At 39.8% G+C, this 24,091-nt stretch overlaps 1 protein-coding gene across 2 annotated transcripts in view; it reads right to left on the bottom strand.

Moving 5' to 3' along the window:
• DSCAM (DS cell adhesion molecule) overlaps window positions 1-24,091 on the bottom strand; it is a 791,503-nt gene that overhangs the window by 250,652 nt on the left and 516,760 nt on the right. For both annotated transcript variants that reach the window (XM_071214978.1, XM_071214979.1), the window contains exon 9: window positions 1,602-1,880. In XM_071214978.1, the coding sequence (XP_071071079.1) occupies window positions 1,602-1,880 (279 nt within the window). The remainder of the gene's footprint in view (window positions 1-1,601; window positions 1,881-24,091) is intronic.

Raw genomic sequence — 24,091 nt, forward strand, 5'->3', positions numbered from 1 at the left:
AACATATTGAAGAACTACCACATGGACCCATGAATCAGACTGCTATCAATGATATTATCAGGAACAGCTATGCTGAATGGCTAGGCTTAATTTTAGTACATCTGACCATTTGTCTTGGTGAGAAAATATCTAGTTGCCTTTTCTGCAAGGGTAAGCGGTACAAAGAGCACCCCATGTAGATTTTTAACTAACATCCCTGTCCTGCATCCTTCAGAGAAGATTCTAAAGGAGAAGGCCTGATCCTTCCCAAGCGATGGTGAGTGTGAGTTCATTCTACATGTGAGAAAACATTTGGAAAACAGATACCACCTTGACTCCCATTTTTATTTATCTTCAAACAGTGGGGGAAATTTTTCATGCATCCCAATTCCTACTCTCAAAAGCACACAGAAGAAAGGGGAAGATGTCATTTGCATCTTCAGGGTATACCTAACTGTAGATATATTTTCCTATTCATCCATTCGGGGAAAATGTTTTTTGCAAAGTTGGTTTCTTTGTTTGACTTCTAAGTATACTTCACTTTCTTTTGTAGGCAACAAGATGGAAAGTGCAGTCCTTTTCAGCAAGCAAGGAGGAGAAGTGTCATGAGGACGAGGTTTAAGGACTGAGGGAGGATATGAGGGTCTACCGCTCAAGTAAGAATCCACTCAGGTCTAGCAGCGTTCCTGTGGATATCTCAAATCATGCCTCTTTTCAACAATTACACTGACAGCCCAATGTCTAGGGACTTTAAGATGCAAATAACTGACACTCCTATAATCTTTAATTTCACACAGTTACTTTTGCAACATGGGTGGATATTGTACTGAGAGATGAATGCATATTTACTCTTGTAGAATCATGATGTCACAGAATGTATGTGTTGAACAGACTTTAGAGAAACCTAGTTGTTTGTTTTATAAATAAGTGTGAAACTGAATGGGAATTTGGTGACTTAAATAACTATTTGAAAAAAGTTTGATGCTCACAATTTAGACTTACTGAAATGACTGCCAATGCATTCTACAAGTTTGATGACTTTATTTTCAATTTTCCATAAATACTACAATACTCTGCTTCACTTTTAAAGTAAAGTAAGATCATGCTAAATGTAAGAGAAGAGCAAAGAAAACTATTAAAAAAAAAAAAGAAAACAAAAATATGAAAAAAGGAAACTACTATTTTATGGCTATTTGGAAAAGCTGAGATACATGGCTTTGACAAAAAAAGCCATTTATGTAAGTGATAAATCGAAGTATTATAAAAGTGTTATATAAAATTAAAACAATTAACAAGATTTTATGGACTTTGGTCCTTAAAACTCAGTAGGAAGTACCTGGACCCCCTTTTTCCTGAATTAAATCCTATGGCTCCACGTCTTCATCGATGCATTTATTCCTGCTAGCTACGTTGAAACATCATATTTTAGGTAAACAAAACCTTGGCATGGATTTCAGGGGAGTCCATGTTTGGTTTATATAGCCATTGTCTTGTTATGCTTTTACCGTGATATGAGTTAATTTACGACTTCCAGTTATTTTCACAAGTTTTTAAACAAAGATCTCTGAGAATATGTCAGCTCCAACTCCCTGGATGCCCTGTCCTCTCTGTCCCTGTCTTACCTCTCACAATGAGCTGGCTTTGGTGCTCCACAGCTGCTGCCTCATTCCGGGCTATGCAGGTGTAATTCCCATTGTGCATAAGGGAGAGGTTGGAAATCCTGAGGGAGCTGGTGAAGTCAATGTTGTCGATGGTTACCCCGAGGCTCGCTGGGATGGGCCGGCCGTCCTTCTGCCAGGTGATGGTGATCGGTAAGTCCCCTGAGACCACCACACAGGGGATAAAGACCCTCTGCCCGATGGAGAATCTTGGAAACTCAAAAGGTTGGATAAAAGGTGGAACTGGAAGAAATGGAAAAACAAATAATGGAGGAAAGATAATAACAAACAATACACCTCTCGTTTTTCTCTTTCTTTAACCCCCGTGAATTCCACTGAGAGTACTGCCATCACTGATAGAGAACATAAATGAAAGAACCAGTAGAAAGTTTGAAATTGTACTGCTGTTATTTGAATTTCTCAGCTTTCTAAATTAAAAGTATTGCTTGATTTGTACTTCAGCAGATAAGCTTAACCTAATTTAGTTCAACGAAACTTTTTAAAAAAACTTTACTTTTAAAAAAGGGATTTTTCACATTTTAAAATATTTTAAAAGCAATTTTACAAAAATAAAACTAGTCACAAACAGCTAAATGAAAAATTTTTTTCATGATTAAATGAAGGGTAAAGTTAGAGGAAAAAGTCATTTTCCCAGCAGAATGTTGAAATCATTCGTATTATTTGTTGTTTTGTTTAACCCATTACATTAAAATATAGGTCATTTTTAAGCCAAAATTAAGTCATCAGCCGTACATGTCAACCATCTCAATTCTCTCCTGGCCACACATATGTTGCATCTCTTATTTCAGCCATGAGTCATACCATCTGCTGTCTAAATTGCTTAAAAGGTCAAAAGTGTTATATTTTACACTATAAGATATAATATGAGAGGCAAAGATAAAACAAGGGATTCATAAACTCTTATAATGAATTTTTTTGGGGGGCAGTGTACCTTGGCTAGGGATTGAACCCAGGACCTTGTATGTGGGAAGTCAATGCTCAACCACTAAGCCACACTGGCTTTCCAAGTTGTTTTTTGTTTGTTTGTTTGCTTATTGCTCATTTCGCTTTTGTTTTTAGGAGGCACTGGGAACTGAACCTGGGACCTCCCAAGTAGGAAGCAGGTGTCAACTGATAAAGCCAAATGATCCCTTTGACATACTGATTATTTTACCTGGTTCATTATGTCATCTAAATGAAGGTGTAGCAGTTTGACATAGTTAAGAATTCCAAAAATTGGATATTGGATTATGTTTGTAAACTGGTCTGTACTTGGGCATGATTAAATTATGATCAGAGCTTTGATTGGGCCACCTCAGTAGGGTGTTGAGTCCTCACCCCTTGGTGGGTGGGGGCTCACAGATTAAAGGCATGGCAAAGGACAGAGTTGGAGTGTTTTTGATGTTGGAGTTTTGATGCTGGAATTTGATGCTGAAGTCTTAAGCTGGAGCCCCAGGAAGTAAGCACACAGAGGAAAGAGAAGCAAGCCCCAGGAAGAGAGAAACCCTGAGCCTGGAGAGGAGCAAGAAGAACCCAGGAAACCTGAACCCTGGCAGCCATTGGCAGCCATCTTGCTCCAACATGTGAAAAAAGACTTTGGTGAGGGAAGTTACTTATGCTTTATGGCCCCAAATAAATACGCTTTATAAAAACCAACTGATTTCTGGTATTTTGCATCAGCACCCTTTTGGCTGACTAATGCAGAAGGTAAATTTTCTGAATCTTGTTGACAGTGAAAGTTTGTAATAGTACAGGAGCAAACATTCCAAATGTTATATGCAACAGGTTTAATATAACCTTTCTACAAAAAGTATGCACATATCTGCAAAATCCCACTTATCATGTGGTTTGTATATTTTATTCTGCAGAATAGTGGGAATCCTTTCTCTGAAGCAGTTGAAAGCCATCAAATGATGCCAAATGCCAATGTAGACTATTAACTTTCTAAAACCTAGCAAGAAAGTTAAATCACGCTAATATATTTCCACATCCAACATCGATTAATTGTATATTCCTCTTCATAAGGAAATAAAGATGTCATGGTAGAGGGCAAAAAAAATTTTTTCCACGAGAGAGAAGCAGTATGACATTGAAAAAGAAGCTTGGTTTCAGTCAATACCGGGTAATTAGCAGTGTTATCTTGATGCAGTTTCTTCTACTCTCTAATTCTATTCCTTCACATGTAAATGGTGACAATGAAATGCAGTCCATGAGAGTGTTGGAGGAGAGCATTATACCACATGCCCAACCCAGAGCTCAGGTAATTCCTGGAAAGTGCTTGACTACCATCATTCTATCTTCTCTCCTTCATCCCTTTTTGTCCCAAGCCCTATAGTCCACCAGGAAAACTGAAAACATTACATCTATGTTGTGAAGTACTGAGGCTTTATTTTCTTGCCATATGTAAGATCATCAATTCCACATTTTATCATCTCATTCCCAGTTTTAGTCTAACCCCATGACAGAGTCTCCATACAACCCTCAGGACAACTGTTCTTGGTCTCAGATGCTCAAGAGGCCTTCCCTAAAGCCAATTTTTCTAAGAAATGGCAACAGATGTTTTCATTTCCACAGTCCCTTTTGTATTCACCTGCCTCCTTCTCTCCATTCTCTCTAGCAAGGTCATTTCTCTCAAGTTTTCTTTGTCTTTTTTTTCTTTTTTGATATTTAATTTTTTAAATTAAAGTTAATAGATCACAAGGAACGCTACATTAAAAAACATAAAAAAACAAAAAACATAAGAGGTTCCCCTGCTTCATGGAGTTTCCAAACATTGCATTCTCTCACCCTGTCCATTACAGGAATGCAAATCCCATGGGTGGGGAAACGGAAGTGGCTCAAGCAGTTGGGTGCCCATCTACCATGTGGGAGGCCCGGGATTCGATGCCTGGGGCCTCCGGTGAAGACAAGTTGGCCCTCACAGCGAGCTGGCCCATGCAGGATGCCAGTCCATATGGGAGTGCCCCCACCCCCGACACAGGAGTGTAGCCCTGCGCAGGAGTGCTGGCCAACACAGAGAGCTGGTGCAGCAAGATGACATAGAAGGAGGCACAGAGAAGAAACAGTAAGAGATGTAGCAGAGCAGAGAGCTGGCACAAGATAATGATCACCTCTCTCCCACTCTGGAAGGTCCCAGGATCAGTTCCTGGAGCCATGGAATGAGAATACAAGCAGACACAAAAGAACACACAGTGAATGGACACAAAGAGCAGACAATGGGGGGGAGGGAGAAGAGGAGAAAAAAAAATCCCATGGGTAGTCTCCGAGAGTCTATACTCCCCTCCTAGGCACCTGAACTCATGTGGCATGCCTGGGACCTGCTTAGGCTTAGAGTTCAGCACTGTCTTTTCAAATATAGGCTGGGACTCTCAAGCAATGAGCTTGATGAGCACATGTGACTTGTGAGCCAAGCAAGTCACCTAGTGGCCTCCCACCCATAAGACTTGTCCAGTTCTTCAACTTGGCAAAGTGCTTTTGAAAAGTGCTTTTGATTTCTAGAATTGAAGATTACGGGCCCCAGTTTGACGCAGTTCTCTACTCTGTACACACAATACAATCAAGCTTTTCCTCCATCCACTCCAAAGGTCCGTGGCTCAAAACTCCCTGATAGAATATATCCCAGTATGCCTTAGGTGACGTCTCATAGTGCTCTCTGCCCATGTCTATTTTCTTAAGCAGAGCGAGTGAAGAGGACTGGAGTTGTATTGAGTTGATCTTTTTGTTTCTCTCAACTAGTGGAATAACGTCTTGTTGTTAACTGTACAATAGCTCTTTGAAAATACTTCAGATTTTATTCTATCTCTAGCAATGGAGTTGGGACTGTTTCATTGTCTGGTGTTATTTCTTATTGTATGTTATTTTTTCTACATAGAATTCTTGTCTTTATTTTACTCAACAAAGATTCAAATATGGTCAATGAGCTGTTAATTTTTCTCAATCAATAGAACCAAAATACACAACATTTATAAGATAAACATGATTCAAAATTATTTCTTTGTTAAATAAATGAACCAGTAAATATTCTCAAGTTAAGAAATTTTGACTTCATCTCCACTTGCTTATGGCTATTTATTTTAACTGTCTACAACAGAGACAAGTGTTATAGTTTTTTTGCAAGAGCTCAGAAAGAGTTCATAAATCCCACGGCAAAGGGATATTGAGGGAAGGTGTCCTGTAAATGCATTCAACAAATTATTAGAAAGATTGAAAACCTTAACTAAGTAGCTACATTCAGATGGAAAATGTGTGCCTCTTACTAATCATATACTAATTGAAACATTATCCCTGCCCTTGCTTCCTTTTGCTATTTCCCTGATGAACTCAATGGCCTCCTGGCTCTAGCTGTCAGCTGATTGCCATTGATTTCCTAATCTAAAATTTCCTCCAGAAACACCTTAAGAAGCTTCAGAATGTTTCCTTCACTTTTCTGCTAGTATTTTCACCAGGATGTCCCAGAAGCATCTAAAATCCCAAACCAAAAGTGTCATGCTGCCCCATAGCCCGAGCTTCATTGTCGTCTCAACTCCTGTTGGTGAGAGCAAAGTCTCCCAGCTGCAAGCAGCTGTGAGTAATACCAGTTCGCCCCGTTCCACTTTTTCTTTATTGCCAGCCACATTCACTGGGTCACCATGCCTCGTCTACTCTTCCTCTCAATTTCTCTGTATCTGGCTCTTCTTTTCCAATCACACTGCCATCACCTTCTGTTATACCTTTTCCAGATGCATGTTTCCAATCCAAATGGTCTCCCTAATTTTTACCTTGCTGCACTGCCATCCATCTCATATACCTTGACATGATTAATTTTCATAAAGTGCTGTTGTGACCGTGTCCCTCTGCTTCCATTACATCATTGCCTTTAGGGTCTAGCAGGAGTCATCTACTCTACCAGTCTGATGCCAGCATCTGTGCATTCCATACCGTGTGCTGAGTAATGAGCATCTTTTGTCTCAGTTGTAATAACTATTGAATGTGAGGGCCTGCACTCTGTCCCCATGTCTGTCCTCACTCTGCCTCCCACTCTCAGCCCCATCATCTTAAAATGTCAAAATCCACCTTAGTTGTTACCTACTTTTGGAGATCCAGTCAGGTTCCAGACCCCTTTGGGATGCTCTTAAAAACCCCCTTTCTTGACTTCAGACTTCCCTTCGCACCAGAATTGGCCAGATACCAATCTTCCCGTGTTCTGAAACATCCCATGTATATTTCTTTGATGGGGTTGTGTTAAAATTCGTGTTTTTCTCATCATTCTACTGACCATTAGCCCACGGCCAGGGGCATGATTCTGGTTCTGATCCCATGTTCCTCCTTCCTTAAGACACATCCTATGTCTTGCAATGCATTATAGTTCTTCACCTGCAGATCCCCCTGCTGACCTTCAACCACTTGCTAGCAGTAACCATCCTATTTCTACTTCATCTCACAAAGAGTGGATACACCAATATTATCTAAAGAAATAAATAATAGCAACCATGGAACTAAAGAGATTCTTTGGGTTAAGCATTGTTTTGATGAAAAAAGGCTTCGATTAATTATACTGCTATCATACACCGTGATATTTTCTCATATCTTATTTGAAATATCAGACTAATGACATTATACATAGTGGGGGGAAATTAATGAAAAGGTATTTTCAGGGAAAATGTTGTTGGATGCACATCCCTAGCTATTCAGCAGCCGTGTACGTGGTTGAAGATATACTAGGTTACATACAGGGAGATGTATTGTCCAGATTCCTTTTTAAGAAAGTTCTTCTTGTCCCAGATGCTGGGAGTGATATCAGCTGGAACCCTCCAGTAATCAGTCAACTCAGAGACTGCCCAGTTGCAGAGAACCACCGCATCCAAGGAAAGACCCTTGCTGGGGTGGTCTCCATCCAGTGACCGAATGAGGATGGGTGTAAAGGTCAGGAACGCCACGCCTATGCCCCCGATTCCCAACTCAGGACAACTCCGCAGGACCGTTCTGAACCCTGAGGGACTGGCTGAGGCTACTGGCCTGCTTTGCAGCAAGTCTCTCTCGACCCTGTCCATCATCCTTTCCTCCCATGGGTGTCGATTGTAAAGGCACATCCTGCACACACTGAACTCTATGCCGTCCGCTTCCTGGAAAATCCAACCTGCAACAGTTTGTTTCACACAGTGTAGAAAATGGATGCACTGCTTAAAACAAAGCCAGCTCTGCTTGTGCCACTGCCTCTGTGCACCCCACCCACCCATCAATCCATGTTGCTATTACTCATTTTAGACTGTGAACAAAGGAGAATTATCATGCGTACTGGATTTTCTTCTCTATACAGGGTTAGTGCTATCTTGCTTTTCTCCAGCAGAAAGAAAGGGGAAGATAGAAGCGAGGGAAAAATAGTTTGAAAGTATAATTTTAAGATTGCTGTGCTACTCAGAACCTACCAAAAGAGTAAATGTCTCTGTTCTTTCCTCATATAAATGCTTCAACCTCAGCCAGTTTGTAGGATTGGAATTTTATCTCTAACATGGGGTTGTGTATTTTCACAAGTTTGGTAAATATATGTTGAGCAGAACTGAACTGAAGAAGAATTCAAAGCTGTTACCTGCATGAGAACTCAAGAAACACAAAAAGACTACTTGGAAATACAAGAATGCATGGCAAACACACACATACACACACACACAAGTACCCCAGGCATATGTGAAAGCAACATACATGGAAAAGAGGGTTCCCAGCAGAGGGGTCTGAAGCAGGGAGTGCATAAGCATTAGACCAGCCGACAGACTTGCACAGTTGAAGAAAAAATAGTGCAACTTTGTATTGATTTTGGGGTAGCAAGTTGCTTACTCTTTTACAATGACTTTTAAACAAGGTCCTTAGTAGGTAGAATATCTGTTCGGGACTACCAGATAGTGTGAAGAGCTGTAGAGCGATAAATATGACATCACAAGTAGAAGGGTAAGAAAAAGAACTCTTTTCTCTGAAGTTATTTAAAATTACCAATTAAATCTATGGAAGAAAAAAACAAAACATTTTAGGCAGAAAATAAAAAACACCACCCTTAAGGCATAAAGGAGAATTATAATAATGAGAGACAGGAACTGTTGTTTTCCTCAGTAGAAAAGATACAACTTAGACATTAAAAAGAGAAGAAACAAACTTCTTGGAATTTTGGAATGTAAAACACATGAAAAATGACCTCTGTGAAATATGACAGCATCTACTTCTAAAGCCCTTTCTAGGAAAAAAAAAAAAAAGATCCCCTATTTTATTTTATTGACACTGGGGAAGCCTGAAGTGGGATATGGTAAAAAGAACTGGATGATGTCCTGAGGTGATTCTAGGCTTCAGCTAAATGTGATGTTTCTTTTAGACTTTTCACGGAAGATGTTTCATAGTCACATTCATTACATTAAAGCTTAAGGACGGTTTCTTTACCATTTAAAAATGATGAACACCTTCAAATTCTTCAGAATTCTTCTATTTAAACAATTACAGTGGCCATGGACTAACGGAAATGTCTCTATGGACAGGTTATTTTCCCCCATTTGAGGGCAAAAATATTTACACAGAAGGCTTTGGAATAAAACAGAATAGCTTTTCTGATTAACCCAAGCTCACCTGTATCTCCAATATTGAAAGAAAAGTCATCTGAATCATCACATCAAGCTAATGAACCACAGCTCAAGTTTTACTTATCCAGGTAGAGAAGAGACTCATCTAGATGGGGTGTAATTACTTTATTTTTGTTTATATTGACTTTTGACTGAAGCAAAATCATGCGATGTCAATGAAAAATAATGACAGCTGGGCTAAATGATAGTGATAAATAAGATTCATGAAATCACTGGCATTAATTTTAAAACTTAGCAGCATCTTTTTCCAATTAGCTTCTTTACAAGGATTGTTAGTGATGGCTGATTATTTATTTATGAAGTATTTTCCATGACCTTGATCACCTACAAATGGTGATCACTCTTTAGAAGCTGGGTTATAAATCATAAGTGATTCTAACTATGGATTTTTAGAGTAAAATGCTACAATACATCATAGTAAAGACAAAGGTATAAAAAGGTAGTTAGAATATTTAGATAAAACAATATATCAATAAATTACTTTGACAAATATCAGAACTTTGAATTAGAGGTATAATGAAGGAGCAACATTGTTAAATGTCTAAAAATAAATCAGTAAAAACTTTGCCACTCTATATTCCATCTACACAAAATGCACATAAGTTTATGTAAAAATAACTATGTGGACCTGCTCTTTACTCTTGCAAACCAGCTGTGAGTCCCTGCACAAATCTCTTCACTTAACTGAGTCTCAATTTCTTAACTAATAACAGTATATTCAAAAGTACCATTTACAGTAGGTTCACTCCCAGAGGAATGAATTATGATTAGGAACATGCTTATTATGTATGGGGGGGTACATAATTCAACCTACAACAATCCACCCTCTGGACCCCAAAAAGATGGTTTTCTCCTTTATGCAAAATACATTCATTTCATCACAACATCCCAAAAGCCTTACATCATTTCAGTATAAATGCTAAGCAGAAAGTCTCATTTGAATGGATTCTTGGTATGGTCCGTCCTGGGTCACAATTCACCTATGTCTGTGGACCTATGAAACCTAGAAAACATGTTAACAGCTTCCAATATGAATGGCTGTACTTGCATAGGATAGACATTCCCATTCCAGAAGGGAGAAATTGGAAAGAAACAGGTCATGGGGACCCATACAATATTGAAACCCAGCAGGGCAAACTCCTAGATTTCAAGCTCTGAGAGTTATTTACGGATCCATGTTTTCTCCTCTAGGTCTGAAGCCCTAACCCTTCCAAGCACTGTGCAGCAGCCATACTGCCTACAAACAATGGGGTGATGGCTCCACTCCCTCCAAGCACCAGGATGGTGGACAGTCTCTGCCCAAGTGCCAGGAAACAGGACCCACCATATCCGAGCATTGGGGTGATAGCACTCTCTCCAGTACAGGGCAGAAGGCCTTGCTCCCTCCAAATGCAAGGGTGAAATTGCCCTTTCCACACATGTGGGGGACTGCTGTCTTGGTCCAAGAGCTTTGTCTTCTAGACCTGAGCTTTCATGGTTCTTTCTTCAATTTGTCCTTTGACGACAGAACTTTCCACAGATCCTTCCTGCATAACTGCATTTCCACTCTTGACTTCCACTGAAACGACTGACTCCTTGTTCAGTTAAACCCTCACATGGAGCGCTATTCTCTAGGAACTCACTTTCTGGAAGCTCAGGGAGTTCCCCAATAAAACAGCTGCTGGTGCTAGTCCCTGAGCACACTATCAAGATAGGCTAAGAACTTTCTAGACCATCACATTTCTCATTTCTTTGTGCTTAAGGGTTCATTTCTCAATGTATCCCTTTCCTCTCTCATCTCACTGTAAGCTGCAAGGAGAAACCAGGTTGTTTCCACACTTAGCTTAGAAATCTTCTCAGCAAAATATCTAAGTTCATTACTTTTGAGTTCTGCCTTCCATCAGACATCTCTTTAAAACAAGGATCATCTTTCCTCCAGTTTCCAATAACAAATTCATTATTTCTCTCTAAGTCCTCATTGGAAGTTCCTTTAGCGTCCATATTTCTACCAACGGTCCATTCAAAGCAATCTAAGCTTTTTCTATCCAGCACCTCACAATTCTTCAAGCTTATACACATTATCCAATTCTAAAGCTGTTTCCATATTTTAGGTATTTGAAATAGTAGCACCTCACTTTCCAGTACCACCAAATCTGTTTTAGTCAAGGTTCTCCAGAGAAACATGACTGATGGAACATGTATGTATATAAATAGTGGTTTGGAGCTCTATGCCCCAGAAAACAACATGTTCTTAGGCCTGGTCCATTCCTGTTATTGTGGAATCTTGTAAATGGGTCCTTTTGATGAGGCTACTCTGGTTAAGATGTGGCCCATCTGAGTGGGGATGGATCTTAATCCTATTACTGAATGCTTTAGAGAAAAGGTCACAGAGAGAAAGATGGAGAGATAAGTCAGAAGTTGAAAGTCAATGGAACCTGGAAGAGATAGGAGAAGCCAGGAGAGGCCACCATGTGCCCTGCCATGTGACAAAGGCCAACAGTCACCAGCAGCCAGACCCAGATCTCCAGTTTTTTGGGAAAAAGCATAATCTTGATGATGCCTTGATTTTGGACTTCTCTTAGCATCAAAACCATAAGCCAGTAAGTTCTCATTGTTTAAGCCAACTCATTGCATGGTATTTGGTTAGCAAGGAGGAAACTAAAACAATATATAATATATATATTATGAGATTAATTATAGTAATTGGCTCATCTGACTGTGGGAATAAGTAAGTCCAAATTCTGTATGGTAGTCGGCAAGCCACAAACTCTGATGAAAGTTTTGGATGAATGGCCCAGGAGAAGCTGGCTGGTGAAGTAGAGATTGAAATTCTTCCTTCTGACTCCTGAAAGAATCGATTCTCCTTTTAAAGCCTTCAGCTAACTGGATGAGACTTCCCTCATTGAAGGCAGTCTCTTCAGTTGATTGTAGATACAATCAGACATAGATGCAATCAACTTATCTATGACTTAACTGGACTAAATAGCCTCACAGAAACAATCAAGTCAGTACTTGCTTGACCAAACACCATAATCCAGTCAAGTGACACAGGAACTTAACTACCACAACTGTCTTACTAAAGAAAGAAGAAATTGAATCCTTACCTCATACCATATACAAAAATAACAATCCATATAGATGGAAGACCTAAATATGGACATGAAAATACAAACACAGAAGGAATACAGAAGAAAATGTCAGATGTATCTTCATGACCTCAGAGAATTCTTAACCAAAATCCCAGAAAAGAAAATCAAAGACAAAGTTAAAAGGCAGTCTTGGAAAAGATGCTCACAGCATTTCTAACTAAGAAGAGATTCATATTAACATTAAAGAAACTACAGCAATGCAAGAAGAAATAGCAAGAGGCCTGATGGCAAAATTGGCAAAGGAAAGTCAGAGATGTGAAACCCAAATGTCCAGTGAGTACATGAAGAGATGCTCTACCTCAGTAGTAATGGAAGAAAAACATTTCCTTATTGCATCTGTAACATTTCAATTACTGGCAAGGATATGGTGAACAGGACTCTTCATGCACTATTGGTGTCAGCATAAACTGTACTGGAATTTGGGAGCATGGCCCTGCAATCATTAGTTAAACTGAGAAAAATTCTATGATTTAACATCATAGAATGATGTCAGAATTGATTGATAGTAAACAAAAACAACAAAAACTAAGATAAATCAAAATAAAACAAAAGTAGGGACCCTGCATGGATAGATGATAATGATGGATGTAGGATGACCAAATACCTGAAAGTAACTTGTTTCTCAACCTGTTGCTAGGATACAAAGGAAAGAATTATATATAAATTAGAAGGCTCTGAGATGTAACCCTCTCTTGGTGCCAAATTCTGTTTTTATGATCAAGACCATCCTGTTGAAGCAATGAAGTATGAAAACCAGCTTCCACTGGTTGGCTGGACCTGCGCAGAAGCAGCCTCTTGCTGTCCTCACTTCACCTTGCTTAATTAACATAGTAAAATTCCCACCCAGGGGTGGAGTTATTCGCCCCTTTCTTGATCATGCAATGTATGTGCAAGTGTGATTTCCTAAACATACTAATCATACAATTATATACCCAGTTATGTGTGTTCCTCCACGTGCATATTTAAGCAGGAGTGAAACCGCAGCACAGGGAGCCGGGTCTGAATCACTTTGGACCGACCTTGGCTCCTTACCTCTTCAGCCGTAATAAATGTGAGTTGGCCTAACTCTCGTGTTGAAGTTTTCTTCATGCCATCTCTGGTTATCCATAAAGGCCCTGACTTGAGGCTTAACAATCACAGTGTGGAATGAACCAAATATTGACAAAACCAAATGAATTCAAAGCCTATCGACAACAGCCTTAGAGCTGTGGTTCATGAGTGCAAAGGCCTGAGTGACAATACACATGGGGGACAACAAGGAAGGGTGGCCTTCAGGATGGAGGGGAGCTTCATTCCTCTCTTCACCAGGTAGAAGATTCTTAGAGAGCTAAACAAACTCGCCAGGGTGTTCTACAGAGGAAACGAGCCGCTAAGTTCTGTTGCCTACAAAACAGGTGAATCTGTAGCCCAGAGGACAGTGACTCCTGCCTTCATATCTGGTAGTTTTACGCAGAGAGGGGGAGGGTTGTTCAGGGTTGCCTGAGCAGGAAGAGCCCAGCAGGACAGGGCAGAGCTAGAGAAGGTGGGTGTGGGTTCATAGGAGGAGGCGCTATCTGATGACCACAGTCCTGCTGAAGCAAAAAGCCTTCACGCTTAGCGAGGCACCACGCGGGCCAGGAACATTCAGTCTGAGAGAAGGTGGGGTACGGGCGAGGAAAGGGCTGAGTACAGAGTAAATCTGTACAAGCTCCAGATTCATTTATATCCCTAAAATCCTGTCATCCATTTATACATCTGTAGACATCTTTTATATACTTATCTATGTCTCTTTATAGGAATACATATAATTACATAAGCTAGAAAATTCTATTGAACTTGTATTTTTTGATAATCAGTTGTGTTTTGTTCCATTCCATATCAAAGTGTAATACACGATTTGAGTAATTGAGAGATTTTTTTTTTGGTTTAAAATATTAGCAGAACATTATTGCTTAAGCGTTATCAGAAGGAATTTTGGTGTGGGTACCTACAAATGTGTATTTTTGCAGAGATTAAATACGGGTTAGAAAGGGAAAGAGCAATTTCTCTGGCATCCTTTTTTCCTTTCTCCTCTCTACTTAATTTTCTCTTCTCTAAATTTCCCAATTTGAGCAAGCATAACAAGTACTTCAAAACATCACTTATTCTACAACTTTTTTTTTAACATTAATGGAATAAAGTAACTATTCTTTAACATTGCAACAAATCTAATACAAGCTCCCTTTCTGTTTCTCTACTTAGGTGTAAGTGGTTTCAGTTATTATTTACAAAAAATTAATAAAGCCTTTCTGTGAAGAAAGGTACCAGTTTCTTTTTTCTTAACAAATAAACGGAAGCAGAATCACAAGGGGTAAGAAGTTCTTAGGCCCGTTGTAACAAATGATCGGAAAATTGGTGATTAGAATCACTCCAGCTTATTCTCTACCAGCTCTAGAGTCAGACATCTGAAACCAAGGTGGCGGCAAGGCCATTTCCTTCTGAGGCTCGGAGGGAGAATGGGTCCCAGGTTCGAGGCTGCCGGCAGTCCTTGGCAGTCCTTGACTTGCGCTGCATCTCCCCAGTTGTCGTCTCCCTTTTTACGTGACCTACACATTTGCATGTCTTTGTGTCTGCTTAGAAGGATGCTCATCATTGAATGGAGGATCCATCCCAATCTAGAATGATCCCCTGAAGGATTTGCCTTAATTACATCTGCAAAGGCCCTTATTCCAAATAAGACCGGATTCTGCAGTTCCAGGTGCATATATTGTTTGGGGGTAGAGAATTCAACTGGCTACTCAGGCATTCTATCTCCAGGCCAACTTGCTCCCTGGGAGCGTGCAAGCAGAGCTCAGAGCTCAACGTTGACATACCCTGACCAAGAGAAGTGAACTTCTCTTCTTAGAAGCTCGGGAATGTAAATGAATGCAGCCACCTAAACACGTTTACACATGAGTACTGCCTTTGGTAGTTTAGAAAGGAAGGTTAGCCAGCATTCCCGATTTCATTGGTCTTCCTTCATCACATTAGGGCATCCAATTAACAAAAAGAATTTAAATTCCCTTTAAAATCATAAATAACCATGAAAGGATTATATATTCAATGTTTTTTTTCCCCCCTAGAACAATGTGAGCCCACGCTAGATCTATTTTTCTCCTGTATAATTCATAACAGAGACTAATTCCCTGATAGTTGCTGACAACCAATATGGAATTTTTGTGAATGATTAAAATTTATGGCCACACAAGTCCCCAGCAAATAGAAGCCAAAGGCATGCACTGTTCAATATTAATGAGGCATCTAAAAGAGAAAAAGAACCTCGAGGTACTGGCCTGTCTACTAAAACCATTGTAAAAGATGTCTTTATGTAGAGAGGCAGCAAGAGAAGGTGGGCGCATGTGGAGGTGAGAGAGAGAGAAGGACTCTTAGTTCCTGAGAGAGTAAGGTTGGAACTGGTGGAGATGGACAGCATCCTGAGACTTGGGACAGTGGGAGCAGGCAGTCCTGCCAAGGCTGCTTCTGCACACCTGGCTGGACCTCCGCCTGGACCTGACGTTAGCCTACACGAGCCCCTGAGGAACCATGTCACCAGAAGGAGACGTTCCTGGCCATGCCCTTGGCGGGGGGGAGCAGATCCCACTCTCGGCAGTTTTGAATTTAGCCTTCATTTCTCCAACTGCACCAGCAGCAATGCTGCAAGGCTGTTATGATGGCAGATGAGAGGCCACTCGTGATTAAAAAGCTGCCATGGAAGCAGGGTGCTTGTGAGGAACTTGAGCACAGAAGAGTGTCCCCGTGGGGCTGGACCAAGCAAAGGCGCCACCACCATCAGAGTCAGAGGCCCTGTCGATGACACCAAATTCTTCCTCAGTTTGAAGCAGGGCACAATTTAACCCGCTTAAATTGGAATAGGATGGTGTCATAAAATATGACAAATGGAATGAGGTATGAATAAGCAATGCCCATGACCATCTTATCTCATTGATACATACTTATTTTAAAAAACCCACAAAATAGAATTCTGTAAGCTTGATGATTCCTAGACTGTTACTTACTTAGAGCTGAGACTGTCTCTCTCCTTCAGGTAATTTTGGCTCACTCCTTTCATAAATCAAATGTCCTAGTGGCTGAGTCTGGAATGGTGCTGTAGACACTTTAAATATAATCTTTCCCAAATCTAAATCTTCCTATGAGTTTCAGGTCACTGGTCATCATAGGTGCTGTATCTCAGCTTCTCCATTACCCAGGCCAGAACTGCTGGGATCAGCTTCATTCCTTGCCTGCTCTCATTCACCAAATCTATTACCTTTGTTTCATTTCTTTGGTTCAGCTAATTTTCTCTTTATCTTAAATTAGGCCCTCGTTATTTTTTACCCATCTGTTTAATATAGACTCTGTCCTTGACTTTTTAAATCGCTTTCTTCCTGGGTTCTATGTCTTAATTTCTACTTATTCTAGGCCAGGCTTTCCACTGCAACACAAAGTACTTTTCTAAAACTCACCATGGGTTTGAAATGGATCAAAAGATTTACAGTTGAGTCTTGAATACATTACTGGATAACTTTGTGCAAGTCTCCTGCTCTCCCTTTTTTTTTTGACTCTCTGACTATGCTTTATTCACATTACAGAGGCACTGTGAGTATTAATTATGGTGACACATATGAAAGTGCTTTGTAAACTATAAAATTTTAAATAAATATTAATAGAAGGTGACATTATTTTATCTAGCAGCCAATTAACTCTCTTGCCAGTGTTGGCTCTCAGCAGTTCGGACACTCAATTAGGCATTGTTCAAGTTCAATGTGACACCTAAAATGGAAACGTAAAAGCTTTGAAATGTATTTAATATAAAACTGCTTGTTAAATTGACATAAAGTAAAAGTAAAGGATTTCAACTTTCATTTCTCTTTATATGTTTTAAGGTAGCAAAATTGTGCTTTGGAACAGTGCAATATCAGAAGTGCTTAGGCTTCAGCCACAATGACTAACACATAACTTATTTATATCAATCTTGGAGGTTTTTTCAAAATTTTCAAGTCATGTGGTGAATAAACAGAGGCCAAGACTATTACCAAAAGGGATATGAATGAAAAATAGTATCGTTTGCTCATACCATCTAAACATACACACACACTCACCCAAACCACTAAATTCAATGTTAGAGAAGAACCTCCTGAAAACAAAATAAAAGATGGTTTGGTTTCACAGCTTGCAGCATTACTGATGGGATCAGTTGGTCCTCTTCCAAAGCAGATCAACCTTTGAGGCCTTATATTAATATTTCTGAAATTATTGGAACAAAATTGTCATTGAGTAGTCTAACAGAAAAATAAAGGAGACTTGTTCACATGATAAAATCAGAAAGACTGCTTTTCAGTAGTGACCCACAGGGAGAGTTGAAATTCTGTCTTTTTCTGTACTTTAGCTAGTTCCTTATACCCTTCCTCCAATATCCCATAATCAAAAATAGTAAAGGTTTTTAAGTTTTAAAAGGCTTTAATGGGCCTTAATATCAGCCCCGGGATGTAATTTAATTTGTATGTTTCTTTTCTAAACATTTTAAATTTGAATTTGAATGGGAGGAAGTGAATTTGGTTAAGACATTTCTAATATTTGAGTAGAGCCAAATTTGTTAATGGCATATAATTGCTAGCGTATACTAAACAAGAAATGTAAGTGGAATCTTAAGGTAAATCACTACAGATACCTTCCTAGAGTGTAATGCGTTTGAACATGGCTTAGGGAAAAAACCCTATGCTAGCATATAGAAATTCAGAATGTATTATTTTTTCATCAAAGAAGTCTTAAGCAGGCTTAAGTAGTATCACCCTGTCCTCCCAGCCTACAATTTTCAATTTAGTATCTAAAGTTTAATTTGTCTATGTAGAAAATATGATATCAGATACTTATAGGGTGAAATATCAAGCAGCATGGAAGGCAAAGATTACATTTTATTTTAGCAAACCCTACTTAAAATAGAAGAAAACATTTTTTGCAGTAAGGATTAACAGAATGTATACACTATCCCCTCTGCCAGACACAGGCACAAATATTTAGTTTATATCTAATGAGCAACAACTGAACACATGTTTTTTGTACAAGTTCCATAATCCCAGCATTTTGCAAACACTTTGTTAAATTTGTGTTAGTGGTTGATACACCCACATTGTGGATTTGTGGATTTGATCTAATCTGCCATCTAGCCAGCTCTTAGACTTCCTAGCTTTATTAGAGACTGCCAGGCTTGTCTTCTGTTTCATAAATGTCACAGAGATCACATTAGTTTCGACAAAGCGCTGCTTCTGGAAGGCTTACCTTGACACCAAGATTTCATTGTCTGACCTGATGTTCACCCCTGCTCCCCACGCGCATCAGGACCTTTGCTTGGCTTCCATTTCCAAACGTGATTTCTTTTATCTTAGAATTTGCTTTCTCTTTGGGAGATTTCTTAGTATTTGGATTTAATTTCTTTTCTAAGGTATTGCTCATTTTCTACGCCTGCCTGGGGGGCTTTTCTTTATTGGGCACAGTCTAATAAGTGAAGTGAACACCCTCATTCAGGATCACTTGTGGGGTCTGTTGTGCTGTACAGCTCCTCCTCCTACTCAGGAATCCTCTCCTTTCCTCCAGGCATGAGGGGGGAGGCATGCAGCTCATAGAGGCACTCCACTGTTCTGGTCCCAGCAACTGGTCCAGGAAGGGGCTTGTGACTTAGACACAGCCAAGTGAGTCCCACCATGGGTTTTTTTCTAAGTGAGGTCGTTAGGGAAGAGCTCGTTTTGTTTTTCGGCTGTAGGACAATGGGCATGTGAGTCAGAGCTAACCAGGGTGGATGTGTAGAGAAGGCAGCCAAGAGAGGGTTCAGAGGACAAACAAGCCTCTAGATCAGCCCTCCCATGGCCCATACCTGCTCTCATCCTCTGGGGGCTCACACCCAGGAGTGTGGCTCACAAAGTCCCCGGGGCCTCACGCCCAGAATAGTGGCTCACAAAGTCCCTGGGGGCTCACAGGCCCAGGGCTCCCACTGTCTATAGGCTGATGCCTCCCAAATCTCCAACCCAGATTCCTGAACTCCACTCTTACATATCCAACCTTACTACTTAATAGATCCACTTGTTTATCTAATGCATTTCAACCTCCACACATCAAAATGAGACTCCTGATTTCCTGCTCAAGTTGCTCCACTGCTCCCTTTCCTGACTCTGCTGAGGACACTGCCACTCTTCAAGGAGCCCAGATCAGAACCTTGGGTCCGTCCTTGATGTCTTCATTTTGCTCACACCTACATCTAATCCATCAGGGAATCTTACTGACTAGACCCTCAGAACATATCCATAATGGGCATCCTCTGCTTACCACCTCCACTGCTGTCACCTGATCCCGGCCACCATCACACCTGGATTAGTTTTTAACAGGCCGCCTTGCTTGCTCCCTCTTCCCACTTCTCAGCGCCATAATGGGAAGTGTCTTTGAAAATCTAAGTCATACCAGGTCACCTCTCTGTTTAAAAGTCATCCTGTAAATCCATCTCACTCAGAGGAAAAGCCCAGGAACATATGAAGGAAATTCTGGTCCACCAGGCCCCACATGACATGCCCTGTGACTTCCGACCTCATGCCCCACTGCTTCCCCTTTGGTCCCTCTGCTCTGTCCATGCCTGCCTCTCAGTTCTTCCTCAAGCTTGCCAGGCACTCACCTTGGCCCAGTTGCTCCCTTTGTAAACTGTTCTCCCCCAGATACCTGTTTGGCTACCTTCCACCTCTCTACTTCTTTGATCAAACCTTACCTTCTCAAAGAAGCCTTCCCTCACCACTCTGCAAACTGTCCCAACAACTGCCTGACTCACCACCAGCCACTTCTCATCTCCCATGTATGCCAAAGTAGACATGGCTTTAATCTTAATCCACATTCCTGTGGGAACAAGCCCAGTGTACATACAGCCTCTTGGAGATGTTATTTTTACCTAAGGTGTGGTCCAGCTTAATTCATATTACTGAGGCCTTATAAAGAGGACCCCAAAGTCCCAGAAGCAAGAGAGGAGAGGCATCGCCATGTGGTGAGAGGCAGACATACAAGCCAAGGGGCCCCTCGGATTGTCTGCAGCCAGTACCAGAATGCTAGTCTCCAGGGAGAAAGCAAGGCTTGCCAATAACTTGGTTTTGGAATTCTTCTAGCCTCAGAACCCTAAGCCAGTAAGTTCCTGTTATTAAAGGCAATACTAGATTTTGGTATTTGGGATAGCAACTCTGGCAAACTAAAGCTCCTTATTTATTTTTTTTTAATTTCACAGAATTTAATCTCTAGAACTTTTGTACAAGTCATTCCATGGGAAAAAAAAATGACCAAAATGTTCCTCTAAAGAATCAGCTGACAATGCTCAGGGACATTTTCACAAAGGCAATTTTGGTGGCTTGGTGTTGATTCTATGGGTAAAGAGAACAATAATGGCTACTTTAAACAGTCTCAGAACGTTGGGCTGTGGGGAGCCCACCTGGCCCCTGCACTCAGTTTGATGCAACAGCACAATGGTGAAGCCTCCACCAAGGGACGGTGGCCCCAGTGCCTCTGAAGGTCAGAAGCCAACCAGTGCCCCAGACTTCAGTTAAAATTCATATGTTCCAGATCATAAGATTCTAACTTTGAAGTTTAAAAAAAAAAAAAAAATAGATAAGTCACCTTTAACCCTACTGGGATATGGTAAAAATACAGGTTTTGGATTGAAAGATTCTCATCTGTACTAAATTCCTCATATTGGAAAAGGTAGTTATTCCTTCTAAGTTTCAATAGCCTTAAACATAAAATGTGAGTAATAACAATACCCATTTCATCTGCTTGTTTTATGAAGAAATTCAGATAAACCTCAAAGCATTTTGTGAACTTCATATATTAAAAAAATATTTGCAATTATTATTACACCTGGCATTCTTTTTTATCTATTTATGGAGATTATTTCTGTGTCAGTTTAAAAAAAATGTTTCTCTATAATGAATGTAATTTCACCCAGCATAAATATCAGACGTATAGTATGTTTCTCCACGGCCAGTGCTTTGGAGCTGCAAGTGTCCTCTTGCAGAGGTGATGGGAAGCCTAAGGCTGAGGAGCAGGAGTGAAGGTGATGTGTGTTATCAACCTGGAAGAAGTCAAACACTGACACTCGAATTCTGTAAGTTTTTCAAAAATAAGGCCAGGTTTCAATCATTTGACTCAGAAATTGCTGGTGATGTACCAAGTAACTATAATGAAAAATTATGTAACAGTATTTTTCTTCTTTGGTTTTAAGTCCTTGCAAAGGAGCTAAAGATTTTATACTATATAATATGTGTTTAAAAGAACAAAAGCTACAGAAAACAAAACTATTTGCTTCAATTCTTTCTGAAAATCATAAATTGGTTATAAGAAACAATAAATTCTCCTTTTGGATATAAGCTAATTTGATTAGTTTCTGTCACTTAACAATCAAAAGGATTAAGATTAATAATACATTGATTTGACGGCAGACTTGGCCCAATGGTTAGGGCGTCCGCCTACCACATGGGAGGTCTGCGGTTCAAACCCAGGGCCTCCTTGACCTGTGTGGAGCTGGCCCATGCACAGTGCTGATGCGCAAAGGAGTGCTGTGCCACGCAGGGGTGTCCTCCGTGTAGGGAGCCCCACATGCAAGGAGTGCGCCCCGTAAGGAGAGCCGCCCAGCGCGAAAGAAAGTGCAGCCTGCCTAAGAATGGTACCATACTCACGGAGAGCTGACACAACAAGATGACACAACAAAAAGAAACACAGATTCCCGTGCTGCTGACAACAAGAGAAGTGGACTAAGAAGACGACGCAGCAAATAAACACAGAGAACAGACAACCGGGGCGTCGGGGAGGGGGGGGACATAAATAAATAAATAAATAAATAAATAAATAAATCTTTAAAAAAATTTAAATAATACATTGATTTATGCTGGTCTGGCAAAATTCTGTAATAAATGTTAATAATTCAAACATTCTTTCTTTGAATTTAGGTCTGCTAAAATTGGTATTAAAATATCCATACCTAAATATCCAATAGTTATACTTCCAATAGTTTTGCTTGAAGGAACTTTGCAAAGGTAAAATGCATGATGAAGTTCATTGACTCATCGTTCACAATGGTTAAACTCCAGAATTAGACTAAATATTTAGAGCTAGAACAGGGATTTTCAAAATATAGTTCCCAGGTCCCTGGGAATCCCTAATACAAGTTCAGGGAGTTTGAAATGAGAAAACTATTTTCATTATAATACTAAGTTGCTTTTTGCCTTTTTCATGTTATTGCAATGGTGCAAATTCAATGGTGAATAAGACTGCTGGTGTCTTAACGTGAATCACCACAGTGGCACTGAAATGTACTAGAAGTCATGGTGCTATTAACCACCACAAACTCACAGTTAACAGACAACAGCCAGTTGAATTTCAGCATATCCTTGAGAAAGCAAAGAAAATAATAACTTCATTAAATCTTGATTCTTGAGTTCATGTCTTATTAATATCCTACCTTCTGTGTAACAAAATGGGAAGAACACATGAAGCACTTCTATTGCTTAGTGAGCATGATGGTTGACACAAAGAAAAGTACTTTCGCTCTTATCTGAGTTGCAAGCTGAACTAGCCACTTTTTTGTGCAATTTCACATTCACTTGAAAAAATGGCTACCTACAATCTATAGTTATTCAGGCTTGTGTATTTGGCAGATATTTTCTTGAAAGGGAGAGAAATCAGACTGTCATTCTCAGGATAACAACTGAAAGTATTTGTTGCCAATGATAAAATTCAAGCTTTCATGCAAAAAATATGGAAAACTTACATCTTCCACCATGAGCTTGCCACTTCCAAAGACTTTATCATCAAATTGAGGTCATTGAGATGAAGAGTGATATTAAAAATGTGATATTTGATATTGCACCATGAATTTTGCCAACATTTGGAAGATCTGTATAAGTCAATGAGCCAATACTTCTCAAATGATCACTGTATCAGGTGACACAATCACGCTTGGGTAAAACATCCATTCAATGGGCAAATTAATTTTAATATAGTGGAGTACAAAAAGATTACTAATAGAGTTTCTGATTCTCGACTGAAACAAACCTTTAAAATATTGCTGTGTTTTAATTATTCATTGTTTCATCTGTTTATTGTTTGTTTTTCCTGACAGGGATGAGAGATCCATGAGGGAAAGGACCGTTCTCATCTTTATCATTATATTCCTTGGAGCCTAGGGTAGTGCATGGTGTGGAGTAGATGTTCATTGAAGATATAAATACAATCACAAGATGAGATATACAACTAGTCCCAGTCTGATTTACCAAGAATTTCTAATAATTTGAAAAATTTAAGATATGTGGTTATATTAAAAAAGATTCAAAGTAGCACATAATGTATAATACAAAATATATTATATACTATGCATTTGGTAGTATAGTATAGTATAGTATAATATAGTAGTGTGTGGGTGTGTGTAGACAGTTTTTACAAAGCAAAACACAGTGTGTGGGGAAAATATTTGGAGTAGACCACTGGAAACCTATGCAACGTTATAATCTGACAACCTAGAGTCAATGATTGGTATTTGGAAATAATTTGGACAGTCCAGGCAGGCAGCTCAGCATGTTTATTTTTTAAAATTTTATTTAGTTATTTAATTTCTTTTGAGCCAAACCTGGGACCTCCCATGTGGGAAGCAGGTGTTCAACCACTTAAGCCACATCCGCTCTCTTCAGCATGTTTATTTTAAAACATGTTAGAGCTA

Source organism: Dasypus novemcinctus, chromosome 4 (assembly GCF_030445035.2).
Source record: "Dasypus novemcinctus isolate mDasNov1 chromosome 4, mDasNov1.1.hap2, whole genome shotgun sequence".
In the NCBI taxonomy this organism is placed as follows: Eukaryota; Metazoa; Chordata; class Mammalia; order Cingulata; family Dasypodidae; genus Dasypus; species Dasypus novemcinctus.